The sequence below is a fragment of the Triplophysa rosa genome, linkage group LG20, assembly GCF_024868665.1.
Source record: "Triplophysa rosa linkage group LG20, Trosa_1v2, whole genome shotgun sequence".
Classification (NCBI taxonomy): Eukaryota; Metazoa; Chordata; class Actinopteri; order Cypriniformes; family Nemacheilidae; genus Triplophysa; species Triplophysa rosa.
Window position 1 is genome coordinate 12,950,511 of NC_079909.1, and position 22,845 is coordinate 12,973,355.

General features: G+C 37.6%; 3 protein-coding genes across 6 annotated transcripts in view; all 3 read left to right on the forward strand.

The window, feature by feature from the left end:
- The window catches only part of arhgap46a (Rho GTPase activating protein 46a), a 32,966-nt gene extending 26,599 nt beyond the window's left edge, over nt 1-6,367 (forward strand). For both annotated transcript variants that reach the window (XM_057361404.1, XM_057361403.1), the window contains 7 exons: nt 617-1,241; nt 1,548-1,637; nt 3,715-3,788; nt 3,894-4,093; nt 4,736-4,827; nt 4,933-5,102; nt 5,207-6,367. In XM_057361404.1, the coding sequence (XP_057217387.1) occupies nt 617-1,241; nt 1,548-1,637; nt 3,715-3,788; nt 3,894-4,093; nt 4,736-4,827; nt 4,933-5,102; nt 5,207-5,401 (1,446 nt within the window). In that variant the 3' untranslated portion in view covers nt 5,402-6,367. The remainder of the gene's footprint in view (nt 1-616; nt 1,242-1,547; nt 1,638-3,714; nt 3,789-3,893; nt 4,094-4,735; nt 4,828-4,932; nt 5,103-5,206) is intronic.
- A 774-nt stretch (nt 6,368-7,141) lies between these two features.
- phf20a (PHD finger protein 20, a) lies at nt 7,142-13,854 on the forward strand. 2 transcript variants are annotated; one of them, XM_057361969.1, is made up of 17 exons: nt 7,142-7,262; nt 8,233-8,333; nt 8,415-8,592; nt 8,974-9,058; nt 9,143-9,219; nt 9,307-9,832; nt 9,981-10,031; nt 10,124-10,258; nt 10,362-10,409; nt 10,517-10,966; nt 11,304-11,399; nt 11,610-11,791; nt 11,954-12,044; nt 12,128-12,299; nt 12,471-12,819; nt 12,905-13,058; nt 13,146-13,854. In XM_057361969.1, exons 2-17 carry the CDS (start codon nt 8,251-8,253, stop codon nt 13,286-13,288), a joined length of 2,820 nt encoding a protein of 939 aa, XP_057217952.1. In that variant the 5' UTR covers nt 7,142-7,262; nt 8,233-8,250; the 3' UTR covers nt 13,289-13,854. The 2 variants fall into 2 exon arrangements, with proteins under 2 accessions (XP_057217952.1, XP_057217953.1); XM_057361970.1 differs by lacking the exon at nt 7,142-7,262 and having other exon boundaries at nt 8,233-8,292.
- A 163-nt stretch (nt 13,855-14,017) lies between these two features.
- ndrg3a (ndrg family member 3a) overlaps nt 14,018-22,845 on the forward strand; it is a 60,848-nt gene continuing 52,020 nt past the window's right edge. Inside the window, exon 1 of one of the 2 annotated variants that reach the window (XM_057361748.1) lies at nt 14,018-14,149. The gene's annotated coding sequence lies outside the window, so the exon portion shown is untranslated. The remainder of the gene's footprint in view (nt 14,150-22,845) is intronic. The other variant, XM_057361749.1, reaches the window with a different exon arrangement.

Below are 22,845 nucleotides of genomic sequence, written 5' to 3' on the forward strand. Positions count from 1 at the left end.
ATGGCTGCTTTTTCTTCATTATTTTGGTCGTTATTAAGCCATACATTCTTTACATAAAATGTTTTTGTAGTTAATATGCTATATCATTTCAAACATTTTGACATATAGCTTTGGATCAAAAGGTTTTAAAGATGATGAAAAACATTTCTGGCAAGTGGCCCTAAACTCGTTTTAAACAATAGTGTATGTATGGTTTCATGAACATTGTTCATACAAACATGCACTCTATTGTCTTACTTGAAAACCATCTGTGAATTATGTCTCTTTGACCTAAAGTGTCCTATAAAACTTCATTGAAGTTGGCACACACGTTGTGTCTGGTTTTTGTAACAGGGATACAGCTTTCAGGAAAGGCAGTGAGAGACAATGACGACATTAGGGACATTTTTTCAGGACAAAATTTCTCCAGGGATCAAAATGAGGCCATGGCTAGATTTGCACTATTTTTTAGAGATGAAATAACTTACTGCTGGAAGTTTAGTCACTTGTTGTCATGAAGTGACTTATATTTTAGTTATTATTTATTGTTAGATTTATTTGGGAAACCAAAAACTTCATGAATTCTTTATTTATCTGTTTTTCTCACCCTATGTGCATTTACACTATGTTTTTATAGGCGGGAACACTGGAACCTAAGGTTCAATTGGATAACAGAACGAAAAGCATGGTGGACAACAGAATGGGTTCACTTGGCCCTCATCGACACGTCGTCAGCGATTCCAACTTGCAGAGAAGTGATGCAGGGGGTTACCAGCTCTCTTACGCCACCCTTCGTCAGCCCCCACCCCCAGATGCCAGCATGGCAGACTGGGCCAGCAAGCACCTGAACATGCATACACAGGGTCTGTTCCGCCGGAGAGTCTCCATTGCTAACATGCTATCCTGGAACCGCGGCTCCATCAAGAAGCCCATGCTGATGACCAACGACCGCACGGTGCGCAAGGAAGCCTGCGAGATATTCAAACTCGTCCAAGCCTACATGGGAGACCGGCCCTCACGGCTAGACCGACGTCACGCAGCTCTCCTCATTGTCACTAAGTGCTGGGGCATGCAAGGCCTAAGGGATGAGCTGTACGTCCAGCTTGTGAGGCAGACCACAGGCAACAGCAGCCCACGCAGCCTGGCAGCAGGCTGGGAGCTCATGGCTGTGTGCCTTGCCTTCTTCGCTCCTTCGCCCAAGTTCTGCTGCTACCTGGAAGGTTACATTCAGCGCCACGTGGAGCAAACCAATGACAAGAAAAGTGAGTTTGACATTAAAGCAGTATCATTTTTTAAATATGTGTTAAAAAAACTACATGTATGAAATAGGTTGCAGATGACAAGGGTCGAATACACAGCCGGTAATGTAATGGTCATTATACAAAAATGTTTGAATTGCAGAATCTGCACAATTTTTTTAATAAAAACTGACAAACCTTTGTGGTAACAAAGTTTTGAATTAAATGCTATTATTTTTGTTTGTGTGTGCGTTTTAAAGATTTTATATGTTATTAAACTAAATTCATATTTGTATGCGTATATATATTTTTCCCCCGTTTTTTTTACAGTAACCCAGTTCATACTGGACCAGCAGGATATTAAGAAGAAGAACTCCAAGTCCAGGAAGAAGAGAAAGCAGAACAGCGAAGAGGAAGCAGGTGGCAATTTTTATATTTTCTTTTAATAGCCTATAGTTCCTTTATTTGAAATACCTTAGAATAAAGCACAAATTTCCCTCAAAGTCACTTTGTTCAGATCTGTTTCTGACACAGTTGAACGACTTGTAAGAGACTGGAATATGTTACGGATTAAACACACATTTACTATAGCAGTGTAATATACATTTTATTTTGGAACAGTTTGTTATGTGGTCTATGTAGATACATATTGAGTGTTGTTCATTAGTGGCTGCTTCCCACTGTCATTGATAATTTCCCAAAATCAATAGTCATTTTTAATTAACTCTTCCGGCTAGTACACATCACGTGTCGCTTACCAGTAAATGACAGTGGTTCCACATTGTGGTACTTTGACCTTGATACTGTTACCACAATGCTCTGTCCTGATGATCTCGGCCGATTGCTGCCCATAAATGCCCTTGGCAATGACCACAAAGAGGATCCCTTACATTGAGTCTCAATGCCCACAGCATGAGCCTTCAGGCATGGCATGCGACTGACTCTGAGTCACTACTACAGACCCACACATGAACAATCTGCAGTCATTGGCCCATTAGATGAGCACCAGCCACTTGTCACTTGAAGGAGGATATGGCTCATATGTATGCCTGGTCTGCAAAGTTCTTTTAATGTCTGTGAGTCATTCGGTTAAGTTAGATAGGGCAGATGTCTAGAGGAGTGACTTGACTTCACAGATGGGGTGCTGGAGGTCTGAATATAGATGATACTCTAAGCTTTCTCTGAAGAGTTTATTGGGATGTTAAAATGGAAGCTCTAATGATGGGTCTCCTGTAAAAAAGGAGTTTTCTCATCTCTATGACATAGGGAGGGAGTCACTAGAAAAATCTGTGTGGTCTCATTTGTGGTCGTTAGTTTCCTCTGAAACGATTGTTGTGGTTTCCTTTGGCTTCCTTTCTTTTTATTGTTGTCTATCATTAATGAGGGCAAGCTGTGGCTGCACCGCTAGACCACCACTACTTTGCCAGTCATGCTTGAAGATCCAAAATATCAGGTCTGTTTGTGTATGAATGCAGTGTTTGATCAGTAAATCGGTTGTTTAGGAATTGAGGCAAGGGAGGGGAAATATTTTCTCAAAGATCAAAAGTACATTTATTACAATATGTCTGATTAAACATAATTGCAGTCTGAAGTTGGGAGACTAACAAGAGGTTGTCAACATGCATGTGTGCCTGTTTGCCATAAATCGGAAGGGTGTTAAGTTTGGGGCACATTCCAAAAGAGGTGCTTTTTATCGCAGCACAAGTTTTTGCCATCTGGCTTCTTTATTTAAGATTCAAAAAGCTTGTACAGAAGGTAATGGGAATGCCCCCTATGGATTTCTCTTTGGAATTTGAGGCTCTCATTAGGAGTGAAAGTATACCGTAGAGAGTGGGTTTTCTCTAAAATACTGAACAAAGAGTGCTATAAATTCTACGCTGCTTAATGCAAAATAATTCCATTGAAATGACTCAACAAGTCTTGAGTTTCAGAATCAAGCACTATCCTGGTTTTCATGTGGCCATGAGGGAATGTTATTTATTACAAGCACTGGAACATTTTTAGCAGTGTCCGCTTGATATTGCCCTATTGTCCTTGCTTCTTACATAACAGAAGGACAGGACAGTACATTCATGAAGTGCAGCCTAGTAGTAGAAACCCCTTCTGTCAGTTTTTTCCGTCTTCGTTGTAATTCGCATCTTTCTGATGAGTCCGAATGTGTAGGCTGAATTTCCTCCTCCATGTTTTTGACCGAACTAAATATATTTCATTCATTGTTCTTTACTCCCCACATGCCACTATGATCTTATGTTCCGTGATGCCATAGTATAACTATTATGAAGCCAATCTACCCCAATTTAGAAAAAATATCCAAGTTTGAAATGACATGACTCAAGTTCTCACTCTGTTCAGAAGTTCTTGTAAAACAGGTTTTGATTCATTAATTGTAAAACTGTCACCAGTTAGACTGTGCAGACGTTGTGTCTAAGAATAGGAAGAATGTGGCTTTTTGTCTCATCCTGCAAGAATCACTCATGGCTTGTCTCTTTGCCTCTAGCTCTACCCATCAGCACATATGCAAAGTACTGTCACCGGAAACTCCAGAAAGTGGCGATTACTGGAGGGAAAAAGGTGAGATTTATAAAGAGGAAAAGCAGGATATGGAATTAACCGAAAAAGAAGCCCTTGAATTTGGGAACGTGGATTGTAAGGGATTTGTCTCTGTTTCCACCTCAGGGGCTCCGTAAACCAACCACAGAGGAGGTAGACCACAGTCGACGTGCTATCATGACCCCGTCTCTGTTTGGCAGCTCCCTAGAGGAGGTAATGGAGCGACAGTGTGAACTCTTCCCAGACAGGAAGTTGCCGTGGGTGCAAGTGCAGCTGTCGCAGTATGTGCTAGCTTTGGGCGGAGCTCAGACAGAGGGAATATTCAGGTAAGACAAGACCAGCTTCCTGTTAATTATATAGAGTATATTTGAAGAGTTTATTTCCAAAAAGTAAAAGTAAAAAATCAAAAATCCTGTCTTTTATTATGTTATCATGTTTTTATTGTGTTAGTTAGCTGTATTTTTTTAGTTATTATGGCTTAAATCAAAACAAACCAACTGCAGTTTGATTGATATTAATTGGAATGCACAAAAAAAAAAAAAAAACTTTTTTGGGGAAATAAACTCTTCATTTTTTGATGGGAGGTGAATTTTAAATGCAAGATGCAAAATGGGTTGTGTAGAGCAAAGGTTATATTTGTTGTTTTGCTTTTTTGTTTAAAAATGCTTTACAATTTTCTTAAAGTACACTTTAAAAACACTTTTTTTATTAGTGTTTACACAAAGGGGACACTATCTTTGCTTACTTACCCTTATGCCCTTCATTCTACTGTGCAAATCATGTGGAAAGATTTTAAAGAATTGTACTGGTCGATCTTATCTCTTAAAATTTTGAAAAGGAAGTAAAAGCAACCATGAATTTATTTTTGATTATTAAGTTCCTTTTCACTTCAGCTTTGCATTCATAATAATGATGTGCTGACTCCCCCTAGAGGTCTTTGAGTGTAATAATACTATCTCCACCTGCAGGGTCCCTGGTGACATTGATGAAGTTAATGCACTGAAGCTACAGGTGGATCAATGGAGGATCCCTGAGAATTTGTCAGATCCCAACGTGCCTGGTGAGTAACTGTTTGTGTTTGTGCATTGCAAAATATTTACAGTTTATCCAGTATAATACCTAAATATATTCAAGTGTAAACATCTGTACTGCTTTTTTTTGTTAGCTTCTCTAATGAAGCTGTGGTACCGTGAGCTGGAAGAACCTCTGATCCCTATGAGCTTCTACAAGCAGTGCATCAGTAACTATGACGATCCTGTGGCAGCCATTAGTGTAGTGCAGTCTCTGCCTGAGCTCAACCGCCTGGTGCTTTGCTACTTCATTCATTTCCTACAGGTAGCATTATTCCTAAATTAAATTATCTTGGATGTACAACTGTAAAATTCCTTCATTACTTATTGCACTGCTCTGACATACTGTATGTCCTAAATCTTCCCCAGGTATTTGCCCAGCCTACAAATGTTGCGGTCACAAAAATGGACGTAAACAACCTCGCAATGGTAATGGCTCCCAATTGCCTTCGGTGCCAGTCGGACGACCCTCGTGTAATATTCGAGAACACGCGCAAGGAGATGTCATTCCTGCGCATGCTGATCGTACATCTGGACACAAGCTTTATAGAGGGCATTGTTTAAAGATCCTTTAATACTTATTACTTTTCCACGGCAATACATGTGATACATAACTAGCCTTCCCACAAACATTGAGTCACAAAAATGGATGTCAAGGACAAAGGTACCCTGTTAAAGATGATACTTTGTGTAAAATCAGTTTTTGCATGGTGTGTGCCACTGGAAAACTGTTTAAGAGTGAACTGTGTGTTTGTACACCTCAGTGACAAAGGGTATTGAAGTTCAAATTCACTGATACTAACATCACAAAATGTTTAAGCTGTCCATGTTTAGTGCCGTGCATGTTCTAGAAATGTATGGAAAAAAATAATTGTGACGATCATAAAATTGTTGACAGTGCAGTAAACATTATAATGCGGTATAAGTCTATTGCAAGGTTAAAAGTAAGCTGCATGGATACATTGCTTTGTGAAAACTCAGTTTGCTTGTTTTGTAGAGTTGTCGTAGTGACAGGTTTAAGAATCTACTTTATTATGTTTATTCTTTGGCTTTAAATAGTGTTTCTGTGTCTATCTGTGGATTTTAAAGAAAAAATAATCTGTTGTGTACAGGGAAAATATATGAAATCTGTATATGTCCTAAGAGTGGTAACAATCTATTACTAAAGATCTTAAAGCTTTAAGTATACGTTTTTTCAGATTGGGTGGTTTTTGACAGTACACACTCAATATAAAAGAATACAGTATTTTAAGCAGTGAAAGTTTTCTATTTTATTATTTTAGTTTTGTATTATATTTTTAAAGCTGTGATAAACTGTCATGCCCTTATTATCAGGATGGCCATTTATATACTTAATTTGCCACTACACAGTTTAGTAAATTCTAATACCAAGTGTGCTAATGCAATTAAGCTATTAAGTGATAATGCCATGAAATGAAAATATCGGATTGTGATTGTGTAATGCTTGTGAAATAGCATCTGATGTAGTAAAAAAACTAAAAAAGTAAATTAAATCAATGTATATAAAAAGACACCGGTACCCTTTATGTATAGATTCGAGGTTTAATCTTGTTTTTTTCATGGTAGTTATTTTTCCTGAAGGTTTATTGTGACTTTGTATGTAAATATAACTTGTAAATAGTGTTTCCTGTTTTACTGACTGCTTCTTAATGTACTTGAGTGTTGGTGAGAAGACAAAACTGAACTTTCTGTATTTCGAGTTCTTGTGTTATAGGTTGGTTTTACATGATCAAAATATTCTGTACAACTCTTGGATTGTGTATGTATTCTGTGTGAAATGGATGTTAAGAAATACGTATAATAAACTTTTACAAAGTTATAATATAACGTTTATTTGTTCCATCTGTTTATTAATAAGACAAAGAATTACTTTATTTTCAAAAAGATTCAATTATAAAACACTGTAGTTTACACCAGTTTTAAGTGTCTTTAAACCAGGACTATGCTTTAGTTGAATTAAGATATTTATGTCGCTTTTATGAAAATACCTTGGAAGAATACACTACTGGTGTGCATCTTGAGACAAAACAATGGCACTAATATGTTTTTAGATATTTCTGGGAAAGTTATATTCAGTTAAGACAGGTCACACGTTCATTTTAGTCTGGGACTAGCCTTAAGCCTTGTCTGTGAAACCGGGCCTTAATATGTTGATATTAACAATTACTTAAACATACGTGTTTTTTTATTTTTATTACTGTACCTCACAAACTACCAGACATTAATGGTGTTTATGTAGACCTTGCGCGCATGCGCAGTTGCAGCGTTGTTCATACCCGGTAGTCTATCGAACACACTGGATAATAGTAAATGCCCGCATCTCGCCCACAACGTGGTTACGATAAAAGACGCTGTAATACATACACGCGTTGCCTTTATATTAAAAAACGGAGTTCATTGCAAGGTAACGTTAACTAATATTGTAGTATTTCATAGTACTGTGTTGGCTTGACGAGACTTTGTGCCACTATTGAATTAAGCTGTTTACCCCATTTTACACATTTCGTAACAATTGCGTAAATAGATGCATCTTTTATTTACAGCTTGAATCTGTAGGAGAGGTAATTTACTCGCGCCTTTCTGTTATCCCTGTCATTCTTCTGGTGGAGGGTGTGGATCAGCCAGGAAGTCTGGTGGTCGTGTTTTAGAAACACGCTGACCACTCAAGGGGTTATAAAATAAACTAGTTTGAACAGTCAGGTCGTGAATGTGTTTTCTTCTAAGTGTAATGGAGCTAAGGGTCAAACATAAATAAGGGGACTTTAAAGATGAACACAAGGAATAAGAACGAGGCGTGTCTTCGGGAAAAAAATAATTCGTACTCCTTTAAATTGTAAAACGTCTGCATTTGGTTGCACGTATATTTTACGCACAAGATCGTTTACAGGAAGATGTTTATGTACTAAGAATAATGCTTGAGCATATCATGAAGTATTAAATTAAAATCTTGCTATTGTTTCCATTGTCAATGTTAGTGACTTGATCATTGTTAGAAGGGGGTCCGTGATAAAAGCACGCGAACGATGCCTCTCATGATGCACGCAAGAGCAAAGTACAGTAACTGAATTAAATGTTTCGTGGTTTGTAATGTACATCATTACTCATTCTAGTAGTTATATTGTCATGTTGTTTAAAGCCTGTAGCCTATTAACTCTATTCTGTGAAACACAAAATGAGTTATTTTGAGAAATGTCTCAGTGGTTTTGTGTCCATCCACAAAGTAGGCATGGGGTGCAACGTTGTTTGGTTTACAATGTTCTTCAAAATAATCCTTGTGTTCTTGAGTAAATTATGTTTTTTTATTTGGGGTAAACTATAAGTGGGCTGAAGACCAATTTGTAAAGGGTAAGTGAAAATTGTGATATTCTTTGCAGGAGGGAGTTGTTTACATTATGAGCAAAATACCACCTAACAGACGAGGAATTACATTTGAGGTGGGCGCTGCTCTTGAAGCACGGGACAGTCTTAAGAACTGGCAAGTCCCCTTTTAAACTCTCCTTTTGGCCATTTACACATTTTCTCTGTTTTTAAGTTATCATTGTATTTTTGCTCATAGGTATGCTGCCAACATTGAAAAGATTGACTATGATGATGAGAAAGTTTTAATTCATTATCGTCAGTGGGGTCATCGCCATGATGAGTGGTTTGACTGGACCAGTCCTTATCTGAGAGCCATGGAAAGAGAAAGAGTTCAACTGAGAAGAGAGGGTCTTCAGGAGGACAACTTTATTCCTGTGAGTCACAAGCTCAAAAATCCCAGTATATCAAAGCTAATGTAGGATAGATTTACATATAAACTACATATAAATAGGGATGCTGCATTGATTGTAGTGTTTTTTTTTTTTCAATCAATCAGTAAATACTGTATGTGGATAACAGATGGGAAAATTCTTATTGTATAAGCCATGTGACCATACATCTGTTCTAATTTGCGATAAATAGCCTACATTTAGACAAATGAAGTGTGTTTGATCATATTTTAATGTATTTTAAAAGCAAAACAACTACTTAAGGACACTGTTTGTTATGCGCTTTTGATGGTCAATACACGTAAGTGTGTGTTCAGTAAGTTGTAGACTGCTAGTTAATACATTTTGTTTTTACTTTTGTTCCAGGGGTTTCATGTGAATGAAAAAGTTCTTGCCAGTTGGTCTGATTGTCGATTTTATCCTGCAAAAGTCTTGGCTGTCAATAAAGATGGTAAACTTTGATACATTCTTTAAATGAATTGTTCTTCAAATATAAATGCTAATATGGTTCATTATAAACAAAAATTTCCCACAGCATCCTACACCGTAAAGTTCTATGATGGTGTCATCCAGACAGTCAAAGGAATACATGTCAAACCGTTCATCAGAGAGGTTCATTTTGCATTTTTTATTTCAATTCCGTTCACGTTGTGTCACGGTTTCTCCTCTCATTCCCCCCCTCTATTCTCTCCAAAATAGAGAAGAAAGAAATTAGCCAACAGAAACGCAGAGAAACTTCAGGTGAAAAAACCTGAAAATGTCAATAAAATGCAGGAGAATGGTGCCGACGTTGCTAAAGAAGAACAGGGTGACCTTGTTCCTGAGGAAGAGGAGAATGAAATCTCAGATTGGGATGGAAATGAAGATGACCAGAAGAAAAGCAGAATTCAAGGCAGGAACACTGGCCGTAAGAATGAGGAACATGTGATGGAAAATATGAGTATGAAGGAAGAAAATGAAGACGGAGAGAGAGTCCTGGAGCAAATAGGGCAACACAATTACAGTAAGTCATTTCTAAGGAAGGATTCAGGGCATGAGCGGCGAGATGAGAAGACTGTGGTGAAGATAGAGGACAACGCTATGGTGTTGGACTCATGCATTCATTTTAATGAGAGGATGTTAAAAGGAAACAGGATTGAGGAAGCAGAAGTCCAGGCAGAACAAAAGGAAAAGGAAATCGAAGGTTTTCCTCATGACAAAAAGTCACAGAGGCACCGGTTTCGAGGTACATACAAAGTTAAACTCATTTTATTTAAAGTATTGTGTTTTTTTTCAATGTCAAAATTAAACCTTTTTATTGAACATTACTATTAATTAAAAAAAATGTACTAAGTGTCATAATACCTGAAAAAGGAAAATGTTATCTTTCATAGGCAAAAGGAGAATTTCAATGGCACGAAGAAAAAAATCCAAGACAGATGCAGGTTTGGCTTTTCTGTTGTTAATAAGGAAAGGTACATACTGGTGCCAGTGTGGTAGATGGTACATTTTGTTATTGTTCCTATCTTTCCTCCAGTTAAAAGTTTTCATAATGGTTGCGAGTCCACCCCTGAATTAACCAATCAGAGAGTTCCAGGAAATGGACAGGAGTCTGAACCCTCACTTCTGACACAACCGTCCAATGACACATCAGACACTCCCAAACCTACAGGTAAAATTCCACCGACGATCTGTAAATCAGATATATACTCAATTAACTCTTATTCAAGTCTTGGTATGTTGTGTTAAATACTGCCTATGTTTTTTAATCATAGTTAGAAAACAAGCTGTTCACAACCCAACTCGCTTCAGCAGAGAGCCATGTGAGTAATAACTAATATATATCAAACTTAGAATCACTGATTTGAATCAATGATAATGTATATTAATATTAGAAATATTAAATACTGAAGGTTTACATCTGTTTTAGTGTACAGAGTTGTTAGAAACCAGCCACCGCCAGTACTCTCTATCAACCTGGACCATAATCCATATAAATGCAGTGCTCCTGGCTGTGCGAAGTCCTTCCGCAAAGCAAAACTTCTGCATTATCATATGAAGTACTACCATGGAGATATTCGTGCAGTAGATGATGATCTCGCTGTGAATACAGGCAACCAGCCTGATGTTTTTAGCCAACAGACAGCATTCAATAATCAGAATGGTTCCAAGAAAAGGTGCATTGCATTGTCTACAGTGCCAGTGAACAAAAGGACTGATGCACAGATGATAGTGAAGAGACGCTCTACAGCTCCCCCTGCTTTCAGTGCACAAAATTACCAGCAGTGGTCTTCACTGAAGAAGACGACAAGAGAGAAACTGGATAACAACACACAGAGATGCTTCAACAAGGAAAGAGAGAGGAGATATGTGGAAATAGGTATGGCTAAGCCATAAAAGCCATAGTATGTTTTATCATTAACTTTACAAATGTGCATTTACCAAATATAATATTGTTACGTTCTCATCCGTCTAACATAACCTGCACCAACTGAGGGGATTGTTAAAACATTTCAAGGCACCCAGTATTTATTTCTTGTTGCGTAGGATTTAAAAACTCAGTTGTGTGGTGATGAATAGTTGGCATGAAGAAGTCAAGGCCAGATGGAGACCGATGCATGCCTAACTTTAGTTAAACACTAAAGTCATGGTGTATTTGACCTATATACTCATTCCTCACTAACAGTAAGCATTAACACATTTTTTGTTTTCGGCAGGTGTGAAGGAATGTGACAGGCTAAAAGGAAAGAGGTCGAGAGATTTCCTGCATTTCAAGTTGACGAAAAATAAAAAGATAAGAATGACCACATCAGGTGAAAAAAAATTGTTTTTTGTTTAAGGCCATCTGGTGGTTTGTGAAAGCTTACTTAAACAGAGATAAATCTTTACATCTCTATTTAACACAGCATATCTTCACTGTCTGCTGAATCTGTTATCCTCATAATTGACATGTTATTTTATGTTATTTTTAGAAATTCTTAATATGCACATCATTCACATCATGTTTTATGATCTGCTTCCAGATGAAGAGAGCCTTTCTGATTGGTCCTCTGACAGCTGTGGGTGGAGTGATGATGACATGGGGACCGACCTGGGCATCATGCCCTCACCCCTTAGTTGCAGCTCTATTGCCTCGACAACAGGAAGTAGAGAAAACGTTCGATGTGTGTGTGATGTGGAAGAGGAAAATGATTTCATGTTACAGGTGAGCATTCCTTTAGCTCAATTGGTGAAGCATTTGGTTGGTTGGGCAAATGTCATGAGTTCGATTCTTAGGGAACATACGAGTCAGATGTTACATTTTTATTATAAACAAAGATCATGTTATAGAAGTACTGGTAATACATTTTTTTTCTTATCTTCTCAGTGTGAAGTATGTCTATACTGGCAGCATGGAACATGTATGGGATTCCTCGAAGACAAAGTTCCAGAACGATATACTTGCTTTATTTGCAGAGGTTGGTTGCATGTTTTACTGTATGTGTCATTTTGCATTTGTCTTGCTGTATATTTCAATGTGTGTGTTTGTCTGTCTATTCAGGACAAATCAGAGGTCAAAGGTCGAGTTACCAGTACTGGTATGGTCTCTCTTTCCTGGAGAACTACTCCCAACAGAACAGCAAGAAGATCGCAGCCACTCATCAGCTGTTAGGAGATATTCAGCATGTAGTGGAAGTGCTCAATGGCTTACAGCTCAAAATCAACGTTCTGCAGTAAGCGATGCAAATCACTATCATATCAATTTTCACAGACAAAAGAGATTTTGTGAGAGAGTTTGTGTATTTGATGAAGATGTTGTGCTAATAAACTGTATTATCTGTTGACCCAAAGTCTTATATTACTTCAGGAGTAATATAAGTTTTGAACTTTTTTTTTTCCTACAGGAGCCAGACACATCCAGACCTCAAGTTGTGGCAGAAGCCATGGAAACTGGCTGGGAGATCCAGGATGAAAAGTGCTGCTCTCTCAGACTCAAAAACTCTCTCATCAGCATCCTCAGAAACCAGTTTACATAAAGAGCTCTTATCGTCATCCTTCACGGATTACATTAGCAGTGACCACTGTTACCAAAAGCCAATTGCATTGCACCGGGTATTGGAGCCAAGGCTGGAACTGAAGACATGGGAGGTAGAAGACAGATTGTACAACGCTAATAGCATGATAAAAAAGGAACAACACTCTTTCCAACCAGCACTAAGTACTTCTAGTAATAAACTGTCCAACCACAACAAGGTGAGGTCCCTTTTTTCTAAAATGCAATAGTTCAAGTTTAATTTTTTTAAGTCGACCTTAACTATGGTAACTTTGTGCTTTGTAGGAAGTAGGAAAGGAGTATGAGGTGGGTGCTGATGGAGGCGGGGTTATGGGCGGAGCTCAGCAGCATCAGTGTAAGATCAACCTGCTGGAGCACATCGAGGCTGTACAGGAGGAGGTAACTGACAGGATGGACTTCATCGAGAGAGAGCTTGATGGTATGCCCTATGATCCACAGAAAGTTTTGATTGATTATCTTAAAATAAAATAAAAAATGTTAATTTGTAAACTTTTTGCTTTTTCAGTGCTTGAAAACTGGCTGGACTGCACGGGTGAGTTGGAACCGCCGGAGCCACTGGACCGTCTGCCTGAACTCAAGCAAAGCGTCAAACAGCTACTTAATAAACTGGGGAAAGTGCAGCAGATTGCTCTGGTGTGTGCCACGTGAGGGCGCTAGAGAGTATTAACGTCATCACAGGACTACCTCACGTTGAAACCAGGGCATATACAAAAGACTCTGGAGTACAGACAAAGAACAATACTGTAATGTGAAACTGTACTTCGTCAGTGATTGTGAAATAAAGAGCAGATACGAGTACTGATCACTTGCACAGCTTGCTGCAATTTCTTTTAGTTTATTTAATTAAAAAAAATCTTTAAAGCAGACCACCTCAAAACTTGTGCATACCAAACTTTACAGAAGAAATAGGTCGTACATTTGTAAGGTGTTTATGTTTTGATCAAAATAAGCCTCTGCCCCCCCCCACAAGGCTTCAGTGTAAGATCTTATGCTTAATATGTCACTTAAATTAACTTTAAATTGCAGCCCAATGTTTTATTCACAATGTTTAAATATTGGCTAGAGTTTTGGGGAGATTTTGACGAGTTAATACCCCTTTGACTTCACCTGATGCGATGCTCTCAATGTAGAACAGTCTAGAAAATTAGCTTCGATATTTAACATGTCGTCATGCCATTGAAATATGAGACCCTTAAAATAAAGGAATATCATATGTATGCTCATGCTACTGTGTAATTTGTGCTTTCTATTTTAAAAATGTGTAAAATGTATATCTATAAGAGGTAACTTGATATCATCACCTCACGGGGGCGGTACGTTACGTATACAGGGGTGTTCCAAGCGCGGGTGTGTAGTCCCGATAGCCCCGCCCACAGAGTGACATCAAACACGGCTGGCAGAGACTGCGAACAGAGAAAACGTGCAGACGACGATCTTCATCAACCTATTTTTACCCAAACCTTATCTTGGGGGATTTTTCAGAAGTCAGTTCCGATTTTCCTCTGATTGGTGAGTTAAATACATCATTATGTAATTGCGTATGTACAGTTTAATGCAAAATGGTGTTCAGAACTGATGAAAATGATGTGATACGATGATGGATGTTAGTGTTGGTTATATTTTCTATACCAGTGTTATTCCTTTTCAGAGGTTTCAGTGTTTTTAACTGTCTGGGACAACAATTATTCCAGTAATTTAACACAATCAAATTGAGAGAAAAACGAACCTTTAATTTATTTTAGATCGTTTTTTCTCTTATCAAAAAACATTAGACACTGATTTGTAACATTTAATCTGAAATAGAAACTTCATAGTTTGTTTTTTTGCATTTCTACACCCATTCGTTTCTCCAGACATTTAATAGTTTTCACAGCTGTTTCTTCTCTTACACAGATAAAGAGGGCCAGCTGCATCCTACATAGTATTTTAACTATGCATTGTCTAAAGTATGTAGTGTAGTATGGTTAAAACGAAGTGATGTTAAAGTATGTCGAAATATTGATTGATCTAGTCAACCGCGAAATTATATACTTTGTTATAACTTCAAATGAATTACCTCCCCTTAATATTTTTTATTTAAAAACACCTTCGTTCTTCAATAAACGAACACTTATTATTAGACGCCATCGCGTAAGTTGCGTAAATTGATCGATTTTTAACGTACGACACAACTTCCGGCATGACAGAAATGACATTGTCCTCGGTCACCTGCTCATGGGAAGGTCGCAGTATTGCTGATGTGAACTCCATGTGCTCGCACTCGCAAGTGTGTTGTCTGGCATGCTCTGACAATGTGGCAGTTTACAACACTGTTGACACAACAAACAAAAAATACTAACCTGTTGTTGGTATCAACAGGGTCCCAAAGACATTCATCTTAATCCTTCTGTTGGAATCTGTTTACCTACAAACAAACGCTGCTGTTCTAGATAACTGTTTCTTAGTACACACACTGCAGAACACGTATTTGAATGATTTGGGTTTAACACACTGTTGTTTAAAATCTTTAGTTGTTTGTCTTATATTCGAAGGAAATGCAGTGAAACTTTCCTCTTTGTATCACCAAACAGACATTACACATGGGAAATTAGATTCCAATGCTTCATTAGTTCTAGTTAATGAGTACACTGTACATCGCCAGTAAAGGTCTATGATTACCTATGGACAGCCAAATGTCTTACATAGTTGTCTAGCTTGCTTTTAATGCAGATCATTTGTAAATAATCTTGAAAGTCAATATTCATTTATATGCATGTACATAGAGAGAAAACGTCTCTTCCAGCAGTTTGCCGAGTGGCAATATGACAGGGAATCCTGGGTCTCTTGGGAATAGTGAGGTTTAATTAAGCAATGCTTCAGTTCAATTGAGTGTGCTATCTCAATATCCCAGCTTATCAGAGCTTTGGAATAGCACAAGTGCCAGTGGGCATAACCCATACTGTTTAACAGAGATAATGGGAAGATCTTGGTGTTAGACTGACAGTTCCTGTATGTCTCCTAGGTATTCAGTGTACATCATCTTGATTTTGGTTTGTGTGTGTTTAAAAGGTTAAATATGTAACCGTGGTGTGGTTGCTAACATGGAAAGTTATCGTTGTATAGTTGAATAGAGTCCTCTATGTAGTTATTGCAATACACTGAGCAGTATATCTGACCTTCCTCTGTAGTCGTCATATATCTTATGAGCACCAGGTGCAGGTGGAGAAGATCAGGGAAGCGCAGGTATCAGGCTTTTATTTGGGTGATGTAGACAGATTCCAAGCTGCATCTCCAGACAGTCTCGTACTGCAAGATTCAAATCTGAAGTCTGTGAAGCTTTTGTAAAGCAATTGGAAACTCTTTATTCCTCTCGGTTGTATTGTATTTCGAACATAATTCAGCAAGAAAAGCCAATCGGCTTAAACAAGATTTAGATAAAATATCTTAGACGTTTTCTAGTGTCTAATTTTTAATCTAATTGAAATTAATCACTCTAAACCTAAAGTTTTGTTTTCAATTATTCAATCTGTTACAAGTCCTTCAGTTAACACTCTGCCTGTTGCCTCTGTAGCTATCTGTGAAAGCTTCTTGAGATGTTTCAGTGACAAAATTACTAACTTAAGACTTAGCGTCTGCCCCACTTTAACTGTGTCCCCAAACATGTGTCCCCCGAACCTGAGTGATATCATTCACCCCAAATTTTTTAAATTAATTATCAATTTGATTGGGCCAGGTCTGGTGTCTCTTATTAATAAATGTCTCCAAACTGGCTCTGTTCCTGCCAATCTTAAAGTCGCTACTGTCACTCCCCTGCTCAAGAAGCCATCACTGGATTCCTCTGTCCTAAAAAATTTTCGGCCAATTTCTGTCTTGCCTTTCATTTCAAAGGTTTTGGAGAAAATTGTGCTGAATCAACTTCAACGTTTTCTGTCAAGTAACTGTATTTATAAGGTTTTTCAATATGGGCTCTAGTCTACGTAAACATGGTGCGCAATTTCATTTTCAAATCTATCTACCTATTAAAAGAAACAATTCCACTGCGATTACTTCTCTTCTGCAATGTTTAGAAGAGGTTAAATCATGGCTAGCGCAAAATTTCCTCTTCCTAAATGAAGACAAGACCGAGGTAATGAGAACTCTCAGTGTATAAGCCCTGAGTTAGAAAGTTTATCCGTTTTTAGATCCTCACGGGTACGTAACCTAGGAGTTCTTGTTGTGCAGCGTTTAAAATTTGATAAACATATCTCTTCTGTTATCGGATCCAGTTTTTATCAGCTTCGCTTACTGTCCAAATTAAATATTTTTGGAATATTTGGACTTTGGAATGCCCTGCCTCTAGAGAGTAGAACGGCCCCTTCTCTGTCTGTTTTTAAGTACCTGCTAAAAACGTATTTGTTTTCCTTAGTGTATTGACTACTGTGATATGGCCATTTTTAAATTTTAAACGGGTTGTATTAAATTTTTGTCTGATCTGTTTCTGTATATGTGGTAAAATCTTGCTCTTCTGTTAAGCACTTTGGTCAGCCTAGTGGCTGTTGTAAATGTGCTATACAAATAAAATGAACTTGAACTTCTAGTGTATATTACTACTAGGGTTGGGTATAATTAGAATTTTATCTAGAATATCTCTAATAATCTCTTTATTTCTAATTCCGATTTTGGTTATTGATTCCCGGTTTTGATACCAAAGTTTAGATATTAACCTGAATGGTCATTTAGACTGCTTATTGCCTGGTTTGCAAAAATATATATTTTTATGAGCACTTTTTTGTGTGTATATATACTAGGGCTGGGCTATATATCGATATATTTTTTCAACGCGATGCGGGATTAGACAATATCGTTAATATCGATATGGGGTGTGTTCGACTTGAAGCGGCTCTGTGGTGTTTGACATGCGCAGTGCCCATGCGCAGAATGAGCAGAGCACTCTCGCTCTGCACACGAACCGGACAGACCCCGCACGCCAGCTCTACAAGTTTGCTTATGACATGGAGGAAGCCGCAGTGCCAGTCCACACAGCAGAAGATGATCTGGTTTGTAAAAAGAAAAACATTGGTTCGGATTTAAAAGATCTGATGAGCAGCAACAACAAGCGATCTGTAAACAATGCCATAAAACGGTTATGTCAAAAGGTGGAAGCACAACAAATCTCTTCCACCACCTGCAAAAATGATGCGGCACAAAACGAAACGTGATTGGTTGCTTTACTGTCAGTCACGTGGCCTCTTGGGTAGGGTTGGGAATCGAAAATCAATTCCAATTTGGAATCGGAATCGAAAGGCTAGGAATCGGATCGGAATCGAAAGGAATAGGAATCGGATACTTGAGATTAAAATTTGAATTCCTCTTATCAATTCCTGTGTGCATATTTTCAGAAAAGTATATGCGTTGCATGATCTGCTGATATCTCAATAAAAGCCCTTAAGAAAATGATCGATATTTTTTACTATAGTGAGCATAGTTTAGCTATAGAATTTGCATTAAAGCACAGGAATCACAAATTAACCATAGTTGCATTATAGTAACTGCAGTTTAACCATGATGTAGTTCAACTATGATAATATAAATTGTAATAAATCAGAAAAGGTGTGTTTCTATGTGTAAATATACACAAAACGCTGCTCATAAATATATATATATATTTTGCAAACAAGTCAATAAGCAGGCTAAATGACCATACAGGTTGATATCTAAATGTTTTACTTCAACTGTGGAATCGAAACTGGGAATCGATAAGAATCGAAATCGATAAGCAGAATCAGAATTGGACGAAAGTTCGAAAGTTATTATAATTTTTGTTTACAATTTACATGTTTTAAGCAAGTGGTGTGCAGCTGTATGTTTTCAAATAGGGAAAAAAACCCTGTCATTGAATTTCTTTTCACAAGCTATTTTAATAAAGGTGATTGTGACATCTCACATGAGGCTTTGACTTGCTAGTAAACATTTATTCCACTTGGTAGAAAATATCGATATACATATCAGATATCGCCTTTCATCAAAAAAATACAGAGATATGAATTTTGGTCAATATCGCCCAGCCCTAATATATACACATAACAAACCATGTTTTGTCAGATTTACTACAATTTGCATTACCATAGTTTAACTACAAATAAAACTGTAGTTACTATAATGAAACTATGGTACATTTTTACTACTGTGTAGTTACTGTGTTTTACTACAAATACGATAGAAAGAATTTGTACAAATACTATAATAAAAATATGGTTCATTTTTATAAAGGCTTTTATTGTGATATCAGCAGATCACAAGTTACCACATGCACATTCTGAAAATGTACACACAGGAATTCTTAAGAAAATTTACATTTTAAATCAAGTATCCGATTCCTAACCTTTCAATTCCCAGCCCTATTTACTACCAAGTATTTTTTTTGTCAAAACTCTCTAAACCATTACATAAAAAACTATTGTGGTACCATGGTATAGTGATGGTATACAGCTACAGTATTAGCTCTACGTTAATACAAAGTAATCAGGTTTTATTTATTTAGGTTAGAGACAGTCATTCAATGGATCTTTAAAGACATAATTGTTTATTTAGAAAGACAATAAGGTTTTGGAACAGAACAGAGTTGGTCATTTGCATATTGTAATAGCTAAACAGCACATGGAGAATTTGTTTATGTTTGTTGAGTGTGTTTCTGAAATGCAATCTAGTGGGAAGTGAGAATAGCAAGCAATTGAAGCAAACATCACATTAATGTTGTTAGTGATTGAGCAATCAATTGTTGAATTTTAAGGGTTTTCAGTAATCTTTTTTTGCATGGCTTTTTTCCTATGGTTTAAAAGTCCAGTGTGTATTTTTTGCAGTATCTATTGACAGAAATGCAATATAATATACATAGCTATGTCTTCAGAGGTGTATAAAGACCTTACATAATGAAGCGTTATGTTTTTATTGCCTTAGAATGAGCTATTTCTACATACACCGCGGGTCCCCTTGCTTGGAATTCGCCATTTTGTTTCTACAGTATCCCCAAACTTAGGGTTGGGCACCGTTCACTTTTTAGCCGGTACCGGTACCAATATGGTACCTGGAATTCGGTGCCGGTACCAAACGGTACCTTTTTTCGGTACTTCACTTTATTTAATTCAGTGAAAAAAAGTCCAAACCTCTCAATTCAAACATTTTGTTGAAATTTTACACAAAGACTATAGAAATAACTACAGCATTATTATTACAACCAGCTTATTCTATTTCCTCCTCAAACACATAATCATTTATTCATGCAGTGTGATAATTTACCTAAACCACGAGGCCTCCACCATTAACAGACCATTAGATAATATAGAAAAACAAAACTCGAAAAGTCTACAAAAATATTGTTAACAGCATCATTACTGAAAATAACAGATTGATTTGTAATATACATTTTTAACAGAGATACTGAAAGAATTACATATAAATATATAATGTTGATCATACAATAATACATAATGTAAATGTGCATCAGTCTCCTGCGGCGCTGTTCACAGCTTTAAACTGCACCTTGACGGTTGGCCTCACTCACCTCTTAACATCGACTGCTCTAATCTGTCACTAATAACTTTGTTTCAGGACTTCATGAGATGATTTTATTCATTGGTGGACAGAAAACACAAAGCACCTTAACAAACTTAAATGTTCAGCTCAGTGTTATGTGTGTGCGTGCCGGCTGCGTCTGAGCGCGCATTTCCTTAACGCGATTGTATGCTTAATTTTCTAAACAAGAACAAGTGAAACAATTAATATAAATATGATAACCATATGTAGAGTCGAGTGTTTATTTTTGTTTTGTAAGTTGATAAGGACAGCCTGCTTTATTAGCGGTTTTAGTTTCGCTTTGCGTGAAGTAAAATGCTCTCTCTCTCTCTCTCTCTCTCTCTCTCTCTCTCTCTCTCTCTCTCGTACCTGCTCATGCGCTGTACCCGATGCGTTCTCAAGTACCGAAATTTGGCACCGATTGATTTAATGTGAATCGATACTCGACGTAATTCGGTCTGTTCCCTTAAAAGTACCGAGTCCGGTACCCAACCCTACCCAAACTTCTCTAAAGAGCGTGTTTCGTAAATACGTTATCTCCTTCAGCAAAGAAAGCCTGAAGACATCTTAGTGCTGTGTCAGCCACCATAGTGCATCGAAAGGGAAGGGTGGAGTGAGACGTTGGTTGCAATTCTCAACCTTACCTCAAGATGCCGCTAAATTTTATACACTGGACCTTTAACCTTCATTATGAGCAGAAACACTGTAGAACTGTTTTTTTTTTAAGGGCAGTTGATAGCATAACCATATTTATGAGAGTTCTCTGTGACCTTAATTTCTGGATTCTGCCATCAACACGAGGGGCACTTGCTTGTTTTGCATTTTAAGATGTGGTCCTCATTAATCAGTCCTCACATGTAGCGGAGCTTCCGAAAGGGTAACATTAGTGCTACACACCACGTCCACAGCTTTGGAATAGCCAGTGAAAATATTCAATTATAAAATAAATGGCTTTAGCTAAATAAAAAAGCATGCTATATAATAATAAATAGTGTAAATACAAATGTAATCTCTGCTACTGGTCCACACCCTGTAGCTTGAGCCCATATAATGAATGTCACAATGTCTTATTAGCATTAAAGGTCATTCACGCTGGCCTCTCGCACGTACTGTGTGGTGGTTGTCTTGGTCCTGAGCCAAACCACTTGAAGTCCAAAACCTGTATCTTTGGTTTTGTGCCATGTTTTATTAAATCTTCAATAACCACCCTCCCCCACATTATTTTCGGTTTGACAGCTGTGCTTCTGCCTGATGGCTCTATCAGACAGGCCTGCTGAGATGTCTCAAGGAATTCCATCAAAATCATAGATGCTTTTATTTTCAAGTCTTTTTCAAGTCTATTGTTGAATCCTGAGATGTAGTTTCCACTAGTTTCTTTAGTACAGATGGCTTATACTGTACAACCAAAACATATCACAATCCTTTTGTAAGCCAAAGTTCTGTTGTACTTTTAAAGCTTCTCTCATAAGTAATACAGGTTATGATCTTTTTAGCTCTTTATTCATACCCTGAAAATCTAAGGTGTTATTAATAATAATCTTTGTCAGACGGTGTAAAAATGAATGTGATGTGTTTAGACATTTGACTGTGAGTTGATATGTCTGTTGGTATAGCTGCCCGATGCTTCACTGACAGATGTAGATCCACTCATCAGCTCTGTGCTGTCCATCAAAGCCTCTCTCACTAGCTGTCACAGCCTCACACTTGAATCTTCTCAATAAGCATTACAGCCAGGTGTTAACAATATAAACTAGCCAATCAGATCATTTTCAGGCATGTTATGCAGCCAGTGACATGTAAAAATGTCACATTGCGGCACTTCGTTGACTTGAAGACCCCCGTATTTAAAATAAGCCCTAAAATCTGCTTGTTTACATTTTAAGGTTGCTACATTAAGTAAAATATGAATTGTTTTTCTCACAACTGTATCGTTTCACTTCAGAATACATTTACATACACTGAACAAAATTATAAACGCAACACTTTTGTTTTTGCCCCCATTTTTCATGAGCTGAACTCAAAGATCTAAGACGTTTTCTATGTACACAAAAGGCCTATTTCTCTTAAATATTGTTCACAAATCTGCCTAAATCTGTGTTAGTGAGCACTTCTCCTTTGCCGAGATAATCCATCCACCTCACAGGTGTGGCATATCAAGATGCTGATTAGACAGCATGATTATTGCACAGGTGTGCCTTAGGCTGGCCACAATAAAAGGCCACTCTAAAATGTGCAGTTTTACTGTATTGGGGGGTCCGGGGGATCCGAAAACCAGTCAGTATCTGGTGTGACCACCATTTGCCTCACGCAGTGCAACACATCTCCTTCATATAGAGTTGATCAGGTTGTTGATTGTTGCCTGTGGAATGTTGGTCCACTCCTCTTCAATGGCTGGGTTAGGGTTAGGGTTATGGCTCACCCACTTTAGTCATTTGGATTGCTTTTTAATGATGGAGGTATTTGCTTTTTGGAGCTTCATCATTTTGAGTACCATATAGGATGAAAACATGATAATGTTTTAATATAAAATTGTGTGTTTGTGCTGAAGGAAGTAATATACATCTAAATTATGAGATCATTTCTTTTTAAGGTGAAGCTTTTAATTCTATTGCCAGGGGTTTTCTTGCATAGAAAAATTTGAGGTGGCCGCCTCAGTCAAATTTGTGCCGCCTCAG